This window comes from Aristolochia californica, unplaced genomic scaffold (genome assembly GCF_029961685.1).
Source record: "Aristolochia californica isolate CCGP_79_NKW_82.1479 unplaced genomic scaffold, dmAriCali1.0.hap1 SCAF_6, whole genome shotgun sequence".
Taxonomy (NCBI): domain Eukaryota; kingdom Viridiplantae; phylum Streptophyta; class Magnoliopsida; order Piperales; family Aristolochiaceae; genus Aristolochia; species Aristolochia californica.
Genome location: NW_027182257.1, coordinates 41,478,641 through 41,497,246, shown reverse-complemented (window position 1 = coordinate 41,497,246; position 18,606 = coordinate 41,478,641). Strand labels below are relative to the sequence as shown.

General features: G+C 38.2%; 2 protein-coding genes across 2 annotated transcripts; one reads left to right on the top strand and one right to left on the bottom strand.

The window, feature by feature from the left end:
- The first annotated feature begins 7,855 nt into the window (after positions 1–7,855).
- On the top strand, positions 7,856–13,696 carry LOC137934759 (uncharacterized). The gene is made up of 3 exons (XM_068779283.1): positions 7,856–8,257; positions 12,057–12,205; positions 13,296–13,696. Exons 1-3 carry the CDS (start codon positions 8,072–8,074, stop codon positions 13,432–13,434), a joined length of 474 nt encoding a protein of 157 aa, XP_068635384.1. The 5' UTR covers positions 7,856–8,071; the 3' UTR covers positions 13,435–13,696.
- A 1,955-nt stretch (positions 13,697–15,651) lies between these two features.
- On the bottom strand, positions 15,652–17,744 carry LOC137934113 (dof zinc finger protein DOF4.6-like). The gene is made up of 2 exons (XM_068778348.1): positions 17,505–17,744; positions 15,652–17,008 (listed from the first exon to the last, which is right to left on the bottom strand). Exons 1-2 carry the CDS (start codon positions 17,526–17,528, stop codon positions 16,172–16,174), a joined length of 861 nt encoding a protein of 286 aa, XP_068634449.1. The 5' UTR covers positions 17,529–17,744; the 3' UTR covers positions 15,652–16,171.
- Positions 17,745–18,606: the final 862 nt, after the last annotated feature.

Sequence of the window (18,606 nt, the reverse complement as noted above, 5' to 3'; positions counted from 1 at the left end):
TTCGGGATCTCCACAGTTGAAGAATTAAAGAGACTGAGGTGCAATTGTAGTTGTATTCTAGCTCTATCTACATTACCTATTCATCCTAGTGGCTTTACTGTAAGTTTTTACTTGAAAATTATTATAAATAGAAGCAAATGAACAAATGAATGAAAGGGGAAGCAAAATTCCAGTTCTCATTCTTCATCCTCTCTCATCATTTCTCACATGGAAAGTCAAAATGGGCAACTGTCAATCAAGCCACCGTTAATGTCGAAGAGGACTTTGAAGTTCTTTGAAAACTTAAAACTATGTTCCAATCTACCACCACCCCATGTTCCTCTCATGCTACTGCTACAAGTATATTTTCTCTTATTTCTCAACTCTCGTCTCCTTGGATTATCAACTCTAGGGCCTCTAAGAATTTGATTGGGAACATAGTCATTTATCAACTTTGAATCCTTGCTCCACCAACCCTCGTTTAAGCTTTTTGATATCCTTTTTGTTCCAAAATTTCATTTGACTCTTTTATATGTTAGTCAACTAATAAAATTTTTAACTATTACATAACATGTAATCCAACTAATTATATTTTCTAGGATTTGTAGATTAAACAAGTGATAGACTAGGACACCCTTCTCTATCTTCTTTACAGTCACTAGTACATGCTTTAAACATAGCCTTCGGTTTATCTAGTGAAAGTTGTCATTTGAGCAACTATCATTGAAGTTGTTTACAATCACATTCTGAGAATGTTAGTAAAACTCTTTCTCTGGTACATTCTGATGTCTGGGGACTCATTCAAGCTTTCAATGTTTCTCACTTAAATTATTTTATTATATTAGTTGATAATTGAATAAAAGTCATTTGGTTATTTTTAATGAAAGAGAGATCTAAAATGTTACCAATATTTCAGTCATTTTGCATTATGGTTTCCACCAAGTTCAATGCTAAACTTTAATTTTTCATCCAATAATGCAAAAGAATACATATCTTCTGAGTTCCAATTATTCTATAATCATCATGGCATTCTTCATAGACATTGCATACCAATACTCTACAACAGAATGGTGTTGTAAAACAAAAAAAAAAAGATATTTACTTGAAGTTGCCAAATCATCGCTACATTATATGAATATTCCACAATTTTACTAGCTACATGTTGTTTTTATTGCTTGCTACCTTATTAATTGTATGTCTTTATCAGTTCTTGGAGGTCGTTCTCTTTACTCCATACTTTTTCCTGATGAACATCATTTCCCTCTTCATCATAAGGTTTTTTGTTGACATGTGTTTTGTTCATGATATATCTCTACACTAATGTATATATTCTTGCATATTCTAAAACTCAAAAAAGGCTATGTATGCTACAATCCTTCATTGAAGAAGTTTGTGTCAATTAATGTAACTTATATTACATACCGACCATTTTATCGACTCAATTGTACTCCAAGTGTTCCATCTTTTACAAATATGCCCAAGCTTATTATGCCACTAGAAGATCCTCTCAAAGATGTGTCATGCTTCTTGCCACAACATCCTTCACTTGAAACTTATGTTCTGATCACTCTCCTATGAAGTTGACAGATTCTTCTAAGGTGCGTACTCCTAATTTTTATTCTCCTCCAACTATGTTTGGTCTTTATTTTGATACAAGACCCATAGTTATTTTTAAAGACCTACAAAATTGCACTCCACAACACTTCACTTCTCATCCAATCTTAAATTTTATGTTCTCTCATCTATTGTCTCCTAGATGTGTGAGTATTTGTCTTCTAGTAAGTTCCTTTCTGTCAATTCCTTAATCATATAAAGAGTCCCTTAAGCATCTAGGATAGGGAGCAACCATGGAAGAAGAGATGGTTGCTCTAGATACCATCAGACTTGGAAGATGGTTCTCATTCTGGCTCAAAAGAAGATTATAGGATACAAGTGGGTGTTCACAGTTAAACACATTGTTGATGGCAATGTTACTAGACTGAAGGCAAGGTTTATACCCGTAGAATATACACAATGATAGGGTATTCATCGTGAAGAATCATTCTCTCCAATAGCCAAACTTAAATTTGGTAATGTTATTATCTCATTTGCTACTAAATTTTAATGGCACCTTCATCAGCTCAATGCCAAAAATGCATTTCTCAGTAGAGATTTGCAGGAAGAGGTCTATATGAACCAACCACTCGGTTTTGTGGTTGAGGGAGGGTGTACAAGTTTAAGAAATCTTTGTATGTGCTAAAACAATCACCTAGAACATAGTTTGATGATGGTTAGATTTGGTTTAAAAAGGTGTGTAATGGATCATTCTATGTTTGTGAAATACACTAGTAATGAAGTCATACTTCTTGTAATGTATGTAAATAATATTGTTTTTATAAAAAGTGATTCGATTGGTATTCAAAAAATAAAAGATGGATTATGTAGAAAATTTTAGACTAAATACTTGAAACTACTTAAATATTTCCTTAGAATTGAGGTACTAGTCTAGGTATGACATCATTTTATCTCAATGGAAATATGTACTTGATGTACTTAAAGAAACAAACATGTTGGGATGTCGACCTAAATATATTTTAATGAATCCTAATGTGAAGTTATGTGTTGGTTCTAGAGAGGATGTAGATGTTGGAAAGTCTTGAAGATTGATAGGTGAGTTAATTTATCTTACTCTTAGCACAACTGACATTTCCTTTGTTGTAAGTGTTGTCGGATAATATATTCATAGACCTCAAGTTTCCCAGTGGCAAGCATTAGAAAGAATATGTTGGAATTTGAAAAAGTCTTAGGACAAGCCATTTGTACAAGTGTCATGGACATGTTAACATTAAAAGATTTGCAATTGTTGATTGAACTAGCTCACTAGATGACATGAAATCTACCTCAGGCTAGTGTACTTTTGTTAGAGGTAATCTATAAAGCAAAATGTATTTGCCAAATCTAGTGTAAAAGTAAAATATAAATCAATGTCACATGCAATCAATGAGATGTTGATGAAGTATCTTCGCTTTGAGCTCGAATTCTATAAAGACACTCCAATGAAACTTCATTGTGCTAACCAAAATGCTATACATGTTGCCTCCAATTCAATCCTCCATGAAAGAACAAAGCATATTGAGATTGGCGGTCATTTCATCCAACAAAACTTTGTTGGCTAACATTATATATCTTGAACATGTCACCTCTCAACACCAAGTTACTAAAAAAGCAATTACTACAAGATTATTTCATTCTATTTATTCCAAGCTGGCCATCTATGACACATAAGGAACAAGGGGGGAGGGGCGGTGATATTATTTTAATTATATCCCAACCTTTGTTTTCATTACTTACTCTAGCCTGGTCCCCTCCTTGCCCCGCCTCAATCAACAATCTTATCTATCCAAGAAGGCTCTTCATGTTACATAAATAGAAATGAGAAATTAATGGGCATATTAAAATGACCAATACAGGAATGCAAGCAATGGTATAACAAATACCCAAAGGATCCTGGGAAGTGGTGGTGGATTTGTTAACTGCCACTCGTACATATTTAGAGTGTAAAGAGACCTATCTAGTTTTCACTCCAAATCTGTTTTGAGTTCACAATAACTATACTCCATTTTGGTTGATTCGCCATGTGGCTAAAGTCAAGAGTGTCGATATCATAATCGAATATATCAATTTTGTTGAAATATATGTAAAAATGTATTTTAGTTATTTCTCATGATTGTATATCCCTCTTAATATAGTTGTTAGATTGTCTTCATGCAAAAACTATTTTTTGTTAAATTTGGGGGATATAGGAATTTGAGTATAGAAGGACATTTAACTCTTTTTGATTCCCCATTGGCTGCTGCTCTTTAAACGTGGCCTCCTTCCAACTTCTCCTCTCTTTTTCTTCTTCTTTCTTCCTCTATCTCTTCCTATTTTTCATATGTCACAAGTTTCTTGACCAATAATACCACATCATATATTTTCTTTTACAAATTGCCATGTGAATTTCAGTGTACAAGTGGCTTTAACACCTGACTTGGTTCAAGACTTCGGCTGTTGCTCAATGGTCCCATGGGGAGGATTCTACTAGGTCTTGGGTTTGTGCCTTGCTTGTATGTCTAGGTATAAAACTGTTGTAAGAAAATAATCAAACAAAAAACAGAAAACTGACTTGGCCTAGACTATTTAGATACTCAAGGAGTATGATGACAACACTTTTGCAATATAAGTCAGAAATGAAATTATATGGATGAGAAATGCTCAATTGTTCACAATGCAAAAGTCTTCCCTGATGCAAGGAGTGTCCATTAAAGAGAGATTGACAGATCATACCATGACTCAGCCATAAATCAACAATAACTGGAAGCAAAAACATATTGGCCACAAAAGTAACATTGTAATCAATACATCCTGCCCATTCCAAGTGTCTACACTTCAGGTAGACCATACCTATATTAGGGTTATGGCGAGCAAGGCATGAGCATGACCAAAACTAATGGGTCTATTTCCAACAAATCTACATGAACCTCAACCTTTTAACAATAGTACAAGAATAAATAAATAGAAAATAAAAACATATTACAGATTTTGAGAAGCAACTTTGAAACTAAATAGTTGATATTCGCTTTCTTTACATCAAATTAAATTGATTTGTGCTAGGTATATAAGTATCTAAGTTAGATAAATCACATTATCTACCTTTACATTTGTAAAATCAATCATTAGAGCTAAACATTTACCTTTGTTGGCACTGGTCTCCACTTAAAAAGGCTGACCTGACTTGAACCCACAATTCCTATTTACAATGGGGCGCATATCGAAATACAAAAATTGTAGAATGGGAAGAAAAAATCAAAGCAGTGCTGGTCTACTAGTGCAGGAAGAGACCTGGAGCTCATACATAGATGTGCCCTCATAGTGGATGTCCAATTCACTCAGCAACCAATTTTGTGTGCAAATCAAAGCCTCAATAGTCTCTGTTAATAATGAACTTCTGTACTGCTCAAATACTCTACCTCCGTTCCTCAATGTTAGTTCTGACTCAACAGTGGACATGGGCGTTGCTAGAATATCTCGTGTCATCCTAGAAAGTGTAGGATACTTGTGGGTATTAATTTTTCACCAATCCAAAATGTCAAACTCTTGGTTGTGGTTACAGACAGGTTCACTTAAATATTGATCTAACTCAAACTTCATCTGTTGAAGAGTAGTACTTTGGTCTAACTGGTCCTATCCTGGCAGTGCATCAACATTGCTAAATTCAATATATTCAACAATACCATGTTCTCCACTAGGCAATCTTGCACGGGCGACGTAATCACTATAAAGATCATGGAGGTTCTGATCGAGGAGTGTTTTGTGGATTTGGGCCTCATTTCCATAAAACTCTGAAAAGCAATCAATCACTAACTGCATCTTAGACCGAGGGTTCATAACAACGGCCATAGTCATGAGTAAACTACATCCTTTCCAATGCTGCTCAAACCTTTGTTGCATCCTCTTGGACATTGTGCTAATTATGACATTTGGATTCTTGGACTGCTGAGCCAAGAATGATAGGATCATCCATGCCTCGTGAAAGTATAAGTTGGAAGTCAGGTACTTGGTCTCCCTGAAATTTTTTGAAGCATCATTAAAAGCTTTCAGGAAAATATAGAGAGTTTCAACCTTCTTCCAATCATCCTCAGATGATGCACTCTTATAGTTTGGATCAAATATGCCTATATCACAAATTGTTTGCTTCATGTCTAACACAACTCGTAGCATGAGATATGTTGAGTTCCATTGTGTTTCAGCATCCAAGTACAAACAATTTTTTCTCGACTCTTGTTGGTCAAGTTCAAACTTCTATTGTTGGTCCTCTGATGCATGCACATATTCTACAGCTTTGTGAACATTGTCGAAGACATCATGAATGTTATATGATTCTTCGTCCACCATGAGATTGAGGACATGGGAAGAGCATTTCACAAGGAATAACTGACCGTTCAGCAAAGGTATATTCTTTTTAGTGAATTATTCCTTGAGCTGTTCACTTAATGTATCATGTGTACAACAGCTTTCCATAGATATGGTAGATATTCTTTCCTCAATATTCCATTCAAGAAAGACACATCACAACAGAATCCATAAAGGCACTTTCTACATGAAATGAGGGGATCATGTGAAAAATCTTAAAACTAAGGACTTTTGTTTGTAACTTCCAATCATTATCAATAAACTGTGCAACAATGATCAGATATCGAGGGCCCTGCTCAGGATTCCAAAAGTTCAAGGTGAGACCAATTTGTCCAATTGTCTTGTCCAACAAGCTTCTCAATATCTGTTTTTCTTCTCGGATAATCCCCAAACAATAACCCATGACAGCATCTCATGGCATCATCTCATACTGGGATTGGAGACTCCTTACAAAATTTATGAAGCCTATGTGCTCTACCATGTCCATTGGATATCCATGCAATATTATCATCCTGGCTAGGGCTAGATTACTGCGTTCTTGGTTGAAGATGACAGGTTCAAGCTTGGTGGTTGGAGACTTCCTCTGTTTCTTCAAGGGTAAGTAAATGATAGTTTCTTATCGACTCCAGATTGGGTGGCTGGTTCCACTTGAGCTGGTACATGTAAATAGCTTCTTGCAGTAGTTACACGATGCTTTTTCCCCATTTTTGGTGGAAATCTTCGAAAAGCCATCCCAAACTGCAGTTGTTAACCTCCTCCGCCTTGTAGGTGGAGTCAAAACATCGATATTTGTAAAATGGTTGTCGGTGTTCTCATTATTGTTGTTTTCATGGTCAGCAATTCGTCCCATACTTGTCCAAATACATATAGCAACGCCTAGATAAACACACGGAAACAGATTCAGAACAAAATAAAGAGAACAACAAATCGCACACATTACCACCTCAAGAATTGAGATTTTTTTAAGAGAAAAAATTGGCAGTTGAAAAGAGGCTCCATAAAGGGTCCGACCAGGCAAAATTGCTACATTGGGTGCCAAACTCTATACCAGAGAGCTCAAGACTAGCGGGCCAAAACAAGCATATAAATTGGCAACAAGAGTTTACTTCCTGACAGACATTAAACGTTACTACCAGTTTGCTTCCTCTCAAACCAAACAAGCAATTCAGTATTGAACTCGATATCGAAAGAACGGAACTATCTCCAGAGACAATAACTTTAATTTAACTTGATAACCAACCGAAAACACTCGGGAAAGCAACACACGCGCAAATAAGAAAAACAAACCACGAAAAAAAGCAGAAAGGGAAGGGGAATCGAGGAGTTACCTTTGCGGCAACTATAACTCCGAAAATATTTGCACAGGTCCGTGAAGAGGGGCGGGAAACAACAAACGATCTGAAGGAATAATTATATCCACGTCTCGGAGCAGTGGAATCATCCGATCGGTTGTTTGGTGGCCACCAACCTCTGAGGACGGTCTGGATTAAAAAATAAAAAGTAATTAGATGACATTAAGATCGATGAGCACCACTAATCATGACTTCCAAGGAAAACTGGCATATTAATTAGACGTTAGAACGCTAATTCAGATCCCAACTTCTCTAACCAAACCAACGGAGTTGTATTCAGGCAGCCGTCCAACCAGTCGGTGCAGACCCGTGACGTCGCGGCCAACTAATTTGTCACGGGTCTGGTGGGCCCCCCTATCTCCATACGCGTGAGAGTTGGAGAGTGCAATTTGTGTTTCAAAACTTCCTGATTAATCAACTGACCATCAGGATGATTCTATGCCCGCATGAGCTACTCCATCAACGGTCAGGATGGATCCTTCTGAACGGGGCCCACTAAGAACACGTATGACAATTTCGTAAAAGAGGAGGGAACTTTCGGTAACTCTGCCTACTTGGAGAACATAAATATCTGTGGGTTCCTCATTCTTGCTCGATCGCTTCGCTCTGTCCTCCTCTTCGCTCGATCGCTCGATCGCTCGATCTCTCTCCTTTTTCGCGTTTTCCTTCCTCCGCCTGCAACTCGGTCCGTCGGGACTCGGTTGGGACTCGATCGGCGGATTAGGGCGAAATCACTGGACAGGTTGACCTGCTTCATTGAGGCACTCCCCTTGGTTCTGTGGGTGCATGGACTGAGATCCTCCTCGGGAATGGCGAAGCTCTACGTGCCGACTGTGCCTCCTCCGGATATGAATAAGAACACAGAATGGTTCACGTACCCGGGCGTTTGGACCACTTATATTTTGATTCTGTTCTTCGCGTGGCTGATTGTTTTGTCCGTCTTCGGCTGCACTTCTGGCATGGCTTGGACCATTGTAAATCTCTGCCATTTCGCGGTAAGTTTTTTAAGTCCACTTTTTTTTTTTTTTTTTCTTATCTTTTGAAAGCTTTGTGTCGTGATGGTTTTTTTGTGTTGCAATTTTATTTGCATCGGCCGTTTGGGATCGGATACGATTTTTTGGTATTTGGTTATTGGTTTCGAGTATTGATTGTGGGGAGATATTTGATTGTAGGTTGATCTGAATTTAAAATCGTCGTTATTGAGAATGTGCATAATTTGCCAGACAGGCTTATTGATGGAATAAGATCTGACTAGTGATTGGATGTTAAGATTAGGATATTGGTTTCGGTATTTGATGTCTTTATTTAATGGAAGGCAGAAATTGATGTGTTTATAAACTAGTAGAGAGAAAAAATCAAAAGAAGCGATGTTAAGGCTCATTGGATCCATGCGGCATGTTTGTGAACCATAGGTGTCTTCTTTGGCTTGCCTATTGTGAGTGATTTTTGAGTTCTAAACAGTTTCAAAGAGGTTGGAAAAAGGCTCTAATGACGATGATGACGATTATGTTTTAAACATCAAGTCCTCTGTTGTAAATCTTAGCTTTTTGTCAAGGTACGCCTTTAGTTTTTCTTAAGACTATTGTGGTGGCTTTTGAGCTTAGGAGACTGGTTACAAATAGGAAAAGAGAGACCTTAAGGAAAGGGATAATGGTAAACGAGGTAGAAGCTAAGGAAAGCCTTTCTATTGCTACCTTGTGCAAAATTTTAGGTACACCAACTGATGATGATTCATAGGCATCAAGCTAAATAATATTTCATTTCTATCGTCTGAGAAATTGAGAATAATTTATGTATGTGTCAGTTGTATAGAAACATGATAGTTAGTAAACTACCTCTTGATGTGCTATTTTAAGAGCCTGGTAGGAAAGAGGGGCATTACCTAGGATGTCGGTTTTCAATGTAGAAGCTTGCAACTTATTTCAAGGAGTCTTAGAAGCTTAGATTGCATTTGGTCGACCTTTTCCTAACAGGAAGTGTATTTTGCCTACAGCTATTTTGAAGAGCTTATTTCATGGGATTATATAATAAGTATATTGAATTACATAACTTATTTAAAAGCTAGATTATGGGCCCACCATTTTGTAAGATTTGGTGGGTTTCATAATCTGTAATTAACAACAGAACATGGCTTCAGTGCACTACTTTTTGTTTGGGTTTATATCATGTATATAGGTCTTCGTAAGTAAGATCCACATCAATAGCGTAAAACTAGATTAAGTGGTTCACTGTTTTAGACTATTAAGATACGTTTTTGTTAGATGTAAGGAGTAAAAAAAAGTGGGTCATAACTTCACTGATTGCTTATTTAAGTACCAGCTCAAATCTATTACCACACATTAAATGCACTCACATCAATTGAGTGGGATAGTATTAATTGGACCTACTAGTTTATAATAAATAGATCTATTGTCAGACATGCAAGGTATAACAAAAGCTAAATCTTGATGTATTACTTGACTTATTAAGTGGGCCATGTTTAATGTGTAGGCTCACATTAGGTGGGCAGCATTTCTTAGTGTTACATTTATTGAGCGGGTTCCATGTCAGATGTTTGGAGCCACATTAGAGTGATAAGGGTGTATTTGTCTGATGAGTTTTTATGTCTCCGTTTTCCAGAAGGAAAAATCTTCTCTTTGGAAAAACTTAATTTGAATGCAGAAGTAGCTCTTTGACGAGAGAGCTGTTTTTTTACTCCAAAGAGTATGCCAAATGCACCCTTAGTTACTGAAGACAATCCTTTTGTAACTTCAATTATTTAAGATAATCTAACTTAAGATAAGAGTTTGAGTTGCTGAACTTCAGATCATGGTCTGCCACTGGGTATTGGGCATTTATATTTCTTAATCTATTGGCCTCTTCCTCTTGTTAAACTTCTCAAAATCCTCAATGTTCAACCTATTATGGCAAACCATGTTTCTGATTTTTTGGAATCATTGTATGTCATCCCTTTTCTTGTTGGCTGCTTTCAAAACTGAAGGTGAACCATATGCTTTCTATGCATTTACAACTTGATAAAAATGTTGAAGAAATTTTAGGGAGTGTCATTTGCTCTTTCTACTGATCACCACATTATTTCTGTTTCAATACTTGGGTAACAGGAGTGAAAATCTGCTGTTAGAGGTTCTCCTTGTCTGAAATTGTGTGATGAATTTGCCATCTAATATTGGAAAGAGTATGTGACATTCATGTATTGCTCAGGAGCACGCATATCAAGATGTATCTAGCATATATATAGTTCGAAGTTCTCCTCTTGTATATTTTGTATTAATAGGATAGAAGAAGGTGTCTTAGGTTTTAAAATAACTGATAGCAGTAGTTCTTTGGGTTGTAAATAATGGTTCCTTGCCATGCAAGGACCACTCTGTTTTTTAGCTGGAAGCAAGTGACTGGGCCTTGTCTTCCTAAAGTTTTATGTGTCAGCAAGGATACTAATGAGAGGGTAACTGTGAGAGGGATACATACATAGTGATGATCAAACTTGAAGTAATACGTGTTGGAAAAAGCTGACGCAATCATTGTAGAAGAATCTATATAGGAGCATGTACTGCTTACAGGTGGAAGGTGGGAGGAATTTTCTAAAAAAGAAGAAAGAAAGGTGGAAGGGGCTAGAGTGTGTATGAAAAAAGGGAAAAGGACCTTTGTGAAGGCTATGGAGGATGAAATGAGTGAAAAGAGATAATGGCAACACAAGGGTTTTTGATTGTCATTTCCAGTGGAACCTGCTTGTCCACATACTCGTAATGCAAGGTGAAGAATTAATTGTGACCGGAAGTTTCCCCTGGCTTCAGTAGTAATCTGTACATTGGTATTCCCTTAAAAATCTCTACTGAAAAATAAGTGGGACTAGAATATTTGAGATGGAGAATATTGTGTTGGCTCTAGTAGCCACCTATCCAATATGCATCAACTACATTGAGTATATATTTATGGAAGGCCATGTTACCCAATTTAAACAGTTACAAGCACAACACTAATCACATGATTTGATTTCGTTTTCGGTTGAGTAATTCTTCTATTTGTAAGGTGGGACATCTACTGCAATTTGTAAGCTCGAGACCGATCTATAAATGTCTGTGCAAGCTCTTTTACAGTGCTTTTTTCTCTTGTGGCTCCATAATTTTGTTTCAAAAATCTAGACCTCCATGGTCTTGGGGAGCTTTTCTGAAGAGATGGAGGGAAGACTGCTATTTTTCTGGGAGATTCTTAAAGATATTGTTATCTTAAATTGAATGGGAGTGAGATCTGTGTAAGGCACACATTGAAGGACTTATAAAGGTTGGCAGTGCAGGAGAACTGCTTAAAAGGATTCTATGGCTGATGCAGTGTACTTGTGTCCTTTTTGTTTCCTGTGATTAGAGAAGTTCAATTAGTTGAGTTAAATATGTATATCATATTTTATTTTATTTTTCATTATTTTTCTATGCTCTTTTGACGTTTTTAGGTGTAATTTGAGCTTCAAAAACTGATTATACCTTGTTAACAAAAGTTATGCTACTTTTGTGCAAGTGACTGTAATATGTTGTTGGCATGTGACTGCTAGTCTCTCTCTTTGGCTTTTTCTCTTATCTATCGGTGGGCGCGTCCAATTCGTGTTTCTTTTTTCTGCCTCAAAATTTTCTGCATGAGTATGAATAGTCCTGATCTGATTAAGCCCTTTGTAGATAAACTGCAAGATGGCAGTTCTGAGAATATTTAAATCACCCTAGTTTTTCAAAGTTTTGCTTAAATCCTTTTTTTTTCTTCTAATGCATATCAACTTTTTGGTGGTAGTTAATTGACCTTTTTTTCCAGGTAACTTATCACTGCTTTCATTGGAAGAAGGGAACTCCCTTTGCTGAAGACCAAGGTATCTATAATGGTTTGACATGGTGGGAGCAGATGGACAACGGCAAGCAGCTTACTCGAAATAGGAAGTTCTTGACTGTGGTACCTGTAGTCCTGTATGTACATCTCCCATCCATTATTAATGATTTTGAATGAGCTATATATCATTTTTGAAATGCATCTTCTTTAAATATCACCTAACCTTTCAAACATAAGTTGATCATTAAACTTCCTAAAAAAACAAGAAGTTATCAACAAATAAAAGATAGTAAGTAGTTTGATTTCTGTTTATTAACTTGTATATGTGTCTCAATGGCCACGAGGGGGTTTCTAGTGATAGATCTTGTGTTCAAGTCCCATCAGGGTTGGTGTGGTCTGTAATTCAAAGGAAAGAATTGAATATACGACCAAATAACTTGGTGGAATAACAGTTGTTTAGTTGTGAAGCATTTGAAATTGGTTTTTAGCTGTTAGGATGTGATTTGGGTACATAATAAATGATAAAGTATGGTTCCTTTGCAGTAATTTTAAATTGTATCATGAATTAGGCAATTTAATTTACCATAAGTTTTTAGGTCCTCTTTTTCATTTTTTTTTTTTTTTTGGAATGTTGATTGCACTCGTAGAGCACACACTATGCCCAAAACCTTTGGTGGGATTTGAACACGAGTTCACTTTACGAGAGAAACCTATTTATTAGCCATTGACCCAAAGGCCATGACCACAGGTGTTTAATTCATCATAAGCTTTTATGCCTGATGCTTCTTTTTCATGCCATATAGCCTTTTTTTGAAAGATAAGAAATATGTGGTCTTATTATGAAGGCCAACAACTGTTTTCTGAGATTGCTGTTGCAATAGGCTGAAATTTTTTATCAGACCTGATGCTTCAGAAGTTGCCATTTTGGGGAACTGGATGTTGATATGGCAAACCACTGAAGTAGAGAAATCAAGTTGGAAATTTTCATGTGATGAAATCCGTTCCTAGTAAAACATCGGCTTAACATGTACAGGGAGGGTTAGGTTCCAGCAGAGTGACTATAACGTGTCAATTTCAACTGCATATTTAGTATTTACTAGTAAAGAGATCCTTCTGCTACTGGATTCTAGAGCATTACCAGGTTTCTAATTGTCCCACGTTTTAAGTTGGAACTAGATTTGTTAGTACAGTTCTTTGATGGAAATTTCTTTGTTTGTATGTTTGCAGGTACTTGATAGCTTCGCATACGACTGACTATCAACACCCTATGCTCTTTTTCAACACTCTCTCAGTGTTTGTGCTGGTGGTAGCAAAGTTTCCTAACATGCACAAAGTCCGCATCTTTGGCATTAATGGAGACACATGAGAGAGGCAAGTCGCTACAGAGTGATCGGCAGCTTCCGTTATAAGTCTTATGTACAGCAGCGTTATAGCTAATGAACTGAAATGAACTCCCTTTTTTGTTTTTTGTGATAACGTGAGAATATTTTGTGGATTGTTGTCACAGGTTTTTTATGTTTGTTTTTAGATAACATAATAAGTGTATTAAATCTCTGTTGTACAGGTGTCCTCGTTAGTCTGTTCTCATTGGTGCTCCAATAGTAACGCCCTTCATTACATCTCAATAATCTCTGATCTTCGAAAGCCCTTTATTAACTCTCTCCTTGTACAAGGCTCAAAGCTCGAGGGTTTTTCTCACCCTCCTCCCCCCGCCTCTCCCGCTGCTCTCTCCAGCAGCCTTAAATCCCAATCATAATGGTTGTCATATCGTACTGTCCAAACCCTTTTCTCTTCTACTAATCAGAGAAAATTGTTGGATCGATATCCTCTGTTCATATTGCAACCGCTCTCATGCAAGTCTACTGCCCGTTGCTATTCACAATAAGCACAGCAGTCTATTTCTTGGTGACGACGCAGTGGCATACTGATTCTGATCCAACCGAAGTTGAACATCACCTTTCTTAGCTACTCTTCTTCGTCTCCCGTAACTGTCATGTCACTTCTCCATAGAAGTTGGTAACGAGGTCGACCTGCAAATTCACAAGAACCATAAAGACGGGTGATTCAGATCCTGGTTTGCCTGTTTGAATCACTTCATAGAAATCATACCTATGAATGACCAACGCCGCCCCTGCATTGACTTAAAGCTTAAACTACCGCACCTTTTCGCACTTTCGGTGATTTGATAAAGATAGCGTCTTGCCGTTAATGGATGTCGTGGATTAGTTGCACGGAGCATATCAGAGAAAAGGTTCTGGCGAGCAAAAAAGAGTCTTACTTACAGGTTTCTCTTGCGTGGTTCTCAAAGGAATCAATTTTGGCGTTTTGATCTTGTTTTAGTGGGGTTTGGTTTGACTTTTTTTCGAGATCAGAGTCAGACATCTCGGACCTGCTACGACTTTAGCTCAGGATCTATATGTTAATCTCCTGTTATCGAGCTTAAAAAAGAGAAAGTAAAAGAGTAGATATTCGATGGTAATGGAGTATGCATCAGCCTAGAAAGTTGAGCAGGTTTGGTTTTCTACATGGTTTCTTCAATCGTCTTCTTCATCTTCTTCCTCTCTATGCCACTCGTGTACAGATAGCCGCGGCTTGTAAAGCAGAAAGATGCTAAAGAACGAGTAGAAAGTGAAGAAATCCGGTATCCAAGTTGTAACTCTCGTTCTTGTTAGTCATTCTAATCCGCAGCCTTCGATGTTTGCTGTATACATTTTTGTCTTAGCTAGAAAAGGATTTCTTATGAGCAATCACTGCATATATATTTAGTACTCTCTCTCTGATCCTCTCTCCCATGTTTCAGTTTATGAAAAGGAGAAGAAGGGATGGCTGAAGTGGGTTGCAGGTGTAACATGTCCAAGTTGAAGGCAGATCTTCAAGTTAGAGATTCACCGTATTTTGCAGATATAATATTGACAGGTTGTTACTGGAAAGGGTAGAATTGAAGATGACAAGCACCGCCCAGTAAACTATTTAAATGGTGCACTGAGATTTTTTTAAAGGATTAAGATTTCTCTGAACTGGGAGACACCGGAGAAAACCCCAGTGATGAATGAAGAACAGAATATAATAAATGGGAGGGTCTATATTTGGTTGAGCCAGTACAGAGGGGAAGTGATGACTTGTATTCCCTAGCACTCATGCCGAGGGGAATGTTTTGTGGGTCTCACCCCCTCTGACAAAGAGAGGAAGACCAGGAGGGGTGTCCTTGGCAGATTAAAAAGAGAAACATGGGCTGGAAGCAATCATACATGAAAATGGAAGGGATGCCTGGATATAGAAATCATTAGGTAAGCTTTATGCTGTGGCAGGTGAACTGGTTTTGGCTTTGTTGAGTTCATCTCATCAAGTTAGAGGAGATAGTTTTTCATAATATAATATGTATGAGCTAGTCAAATGGAATGACATTGTGGGTATGAAAAGATTACTAGGATCAAGTTGGATGTTTGGTTTCTAACCCAGTTATCTTCCCAGCTGCAGCTTCAGGAAGGTGCTCTCATGGCTGGAAGAATCTTGTCGATGGTGGCCAGTGAGATCTGACATTTGCCAGACCTGCTTTCTTTAAGAATAGAACTGCTCAAAGGAATTCAGGCCATCATCACAAACTCAATTCAATCGCCTCCATTTTTAACTGAAAGAAAAAGAAAATAAAAACAGGTTTTTTGTCTATTACAAACTGCCACATTCCACGACCACTGGCTACCATTTCACATTATTTTCAAACCACCAAGACATATGACACTGGGTGACGTTCTTCTATCTCTTTTCCGAGACAGAAGCTCATGAATAAGGCCATGGTGCAGCCCAGTGAGCTTCTTCAAGATGTTGCCCTTGCAAAAACCCGGGCTTTTTTATCTATCTCAAGCATATATCTCCCCCTTTCTTTCTCTCACCCACAGCCAGAATCCACTTTTCATTGACACCCTTTTGAAGCCGACCTAAAATAAGCTTCAATGTCCACAGTAATAATAAAAGAAAAAAAAAAGAAAGAAAGAAAGAAGAAGAAGAGAGAGAGCTCCATGTATCCTATCAGTTAGTTCTGAACAAGTCCAAACAAGTCACCCCACCATGAGAGAAAATAACACACGAAAAATCTTCTTCTGCTTCTACCATGAGCCTCCTCCTAGCATCCCATTCCAGTACCCAGACGAATCTCCTTGTCCCCTATTCTGCTGCTGATCAAAATCTGAGTTGGAAACTGGTTTGAGATCCTCAAAAGGAAACAGAAGCCTCCCACTTGGCTCTTGAACCCCTTGCATATTCCCATATGCACCACCGAGTCCTTCCAGAGGAAAATTAGTCGTGGGCTTGAACTCATGCATTGCGAACCCAGATGGATACACTGTGCCCGATTCTGGAATCGGTATCGGCATGAAAGAATTCAGACCCCTTGAAGCCATCCCGCTCCTGAGCAGTTCAAGAGCCGAAAGAGAACTTGTACTGGTGGTAGCAGCTGAAGGGGGGTGGTTAGTACAGTTGTTGTGGTTGCGGTTATTGTTGTCAACATTGGACAGTTCAACAAATTCAGACATGTTGTGGTACTCCTGGGTGGTCTGGAATGCTAGATTGAGATCCTGCCCTTCATGGATTTTAGGGTTCTGAGAAGTGGGTTGTGAGATGGTGGGAGGAGTGAGATCAGAAGCCTTTTTAGCGGAAGCTGAGGCAGAAGTAGTCGACGATGTCCGCTTGTTCTTCCTTGAACCTCCTCCGACGGGGACGTTTCTGAGGGAACCACCTTCGGTCCAATACCTTCTACAGGTCTTGCAGAAGTACCTGGGTTGGGTGAGGCTGTAGTTGTTGTAGTAACAGAACTTAGTGTTTGTTGAATTGCACCTGGGGCAGTTCAAGGCTTGCTCTTTCTGAGGCCTTGTCCTCCTCTCCATTAGTGGCCTGGAACATGTGCTAGGCAGTATCTCTTCCATGGGCTTCACCAATCCCATTTCCTGAAACCCAGAAAGATAAAAAGCAAAAGAAAGATATAAAGACCTACAGACAGACAACAAACCCACAAAATTCAAAGATCTAACCATAAAGCCATGATCACCAGAAACAATCTCAACAAGCTTACAACCTCTTGACTCAAACTAAAAGAATTCCCAAAAAGCAAACAAACAGACAAACCAAACAAAGGACCTAGATCACGCCATCAAAAGCTAGTATATCTACAACCACTGCAAGAAGATGACCACACAAAAGAAAGAGAAGAAAAAAGCAAAAGCAGATCACGTTTGAGAGATCAAACAGAATTCCGCGAACATAAACAATAAAGATAAAAAGTACTAGCTAGGGACTGCCCAACACCGGTCCGCAGAAGAAGATCTCGCACAACCCAGTTAGAATCAACCCCATCTCAAATTCCGTCACAAAAAAAAAAAAAAAAAAAAAAAAAAAAACATCCATGAATCAAACCCCGGATACCAGATCTCCTCCTTAAATTACCTGTGGCCATTGAGCAGTATCCATGCAAGCGCGTCTTGTTCTTCGAGAAAGCTATCAGATCCTCGTTCGGAGAGCTCTCTCTTGCCGGCGAAGGATGAGAAATCTACCCGTTTTCAATATCTTGGGCATACCCTATGCGACTGTGTATATCTCCAGATGAGAGAGAGAGAGAGAGAGAGGGAGAAATAGATGTTATACTCAGCTTAGAATACTAAAAGACTGCACTAGTAATATTTTTTCTTTCCCTTGATCCCCGATTCTCTCGTGTCGGTATAAAAACTCTCTTCATAATTATCGAAAATTCTTTTTTGTGAGGTGGGAGATGGGAATATTTTAAAATGATTAAATAACAGAGGTGGCTCGTCTTTTCTGACCATAAGAGGGGAGAAGTCAGGATTCTTCCTCCTCTTTTGTTTAGCGGAGAGCGAACGGAATTTAAGTTCAGGCTGCTGTTCCATGGGTCCCACGTGGAACGCTGACTGGACAAAGTGTCCGGTAGCCGACAAAAGAAATCGTGGGCCCCATTTAGTGCGCCAGGGCGCTGGAAAACTTGAAAAACAAAAATAACATTTTTTTTAATTATTAATATTATTTTTTGTTTTGTCGAAACGGCCAAGATTGAGAGGACGATTTCGGACGAAGGAAATTCGACAGCGACGAAGGTAATGGCGGTCGGCGACTCCCAGCCGCATGTTTCCTGGACCAGCTCGACGGCTCGGCTCGGTGGTGGAAAATGTTTTCTCTTGTTTTAACTTTTAATTACCGTAGTCACCATTGTTGAAGGATGATATTGGGTTGGATTGTCTAGTCCTATTTGGTCCCATTATACATAAATGCAACAAGAGATATGATGTGTTACATAGAATAATTCATGTCTTATATGATATAAACTTTTAGGGTTTTGTAGGTGTTCTCCATTTTTTTTTTCTTTTTGTAGGATCACTTTAATCAGGTTCAATCTGGTCTAGTTCATGTTGCTCATATTGATTCTGTTGACTAACCTTTGATCTTTACAAAGTCATCGCCACGTTCACTGTTTCAGTTGCTACAAGACAAGATTGACCTCTCTAACCATGACCTATCTTGAAGGGGGTATAAAGAG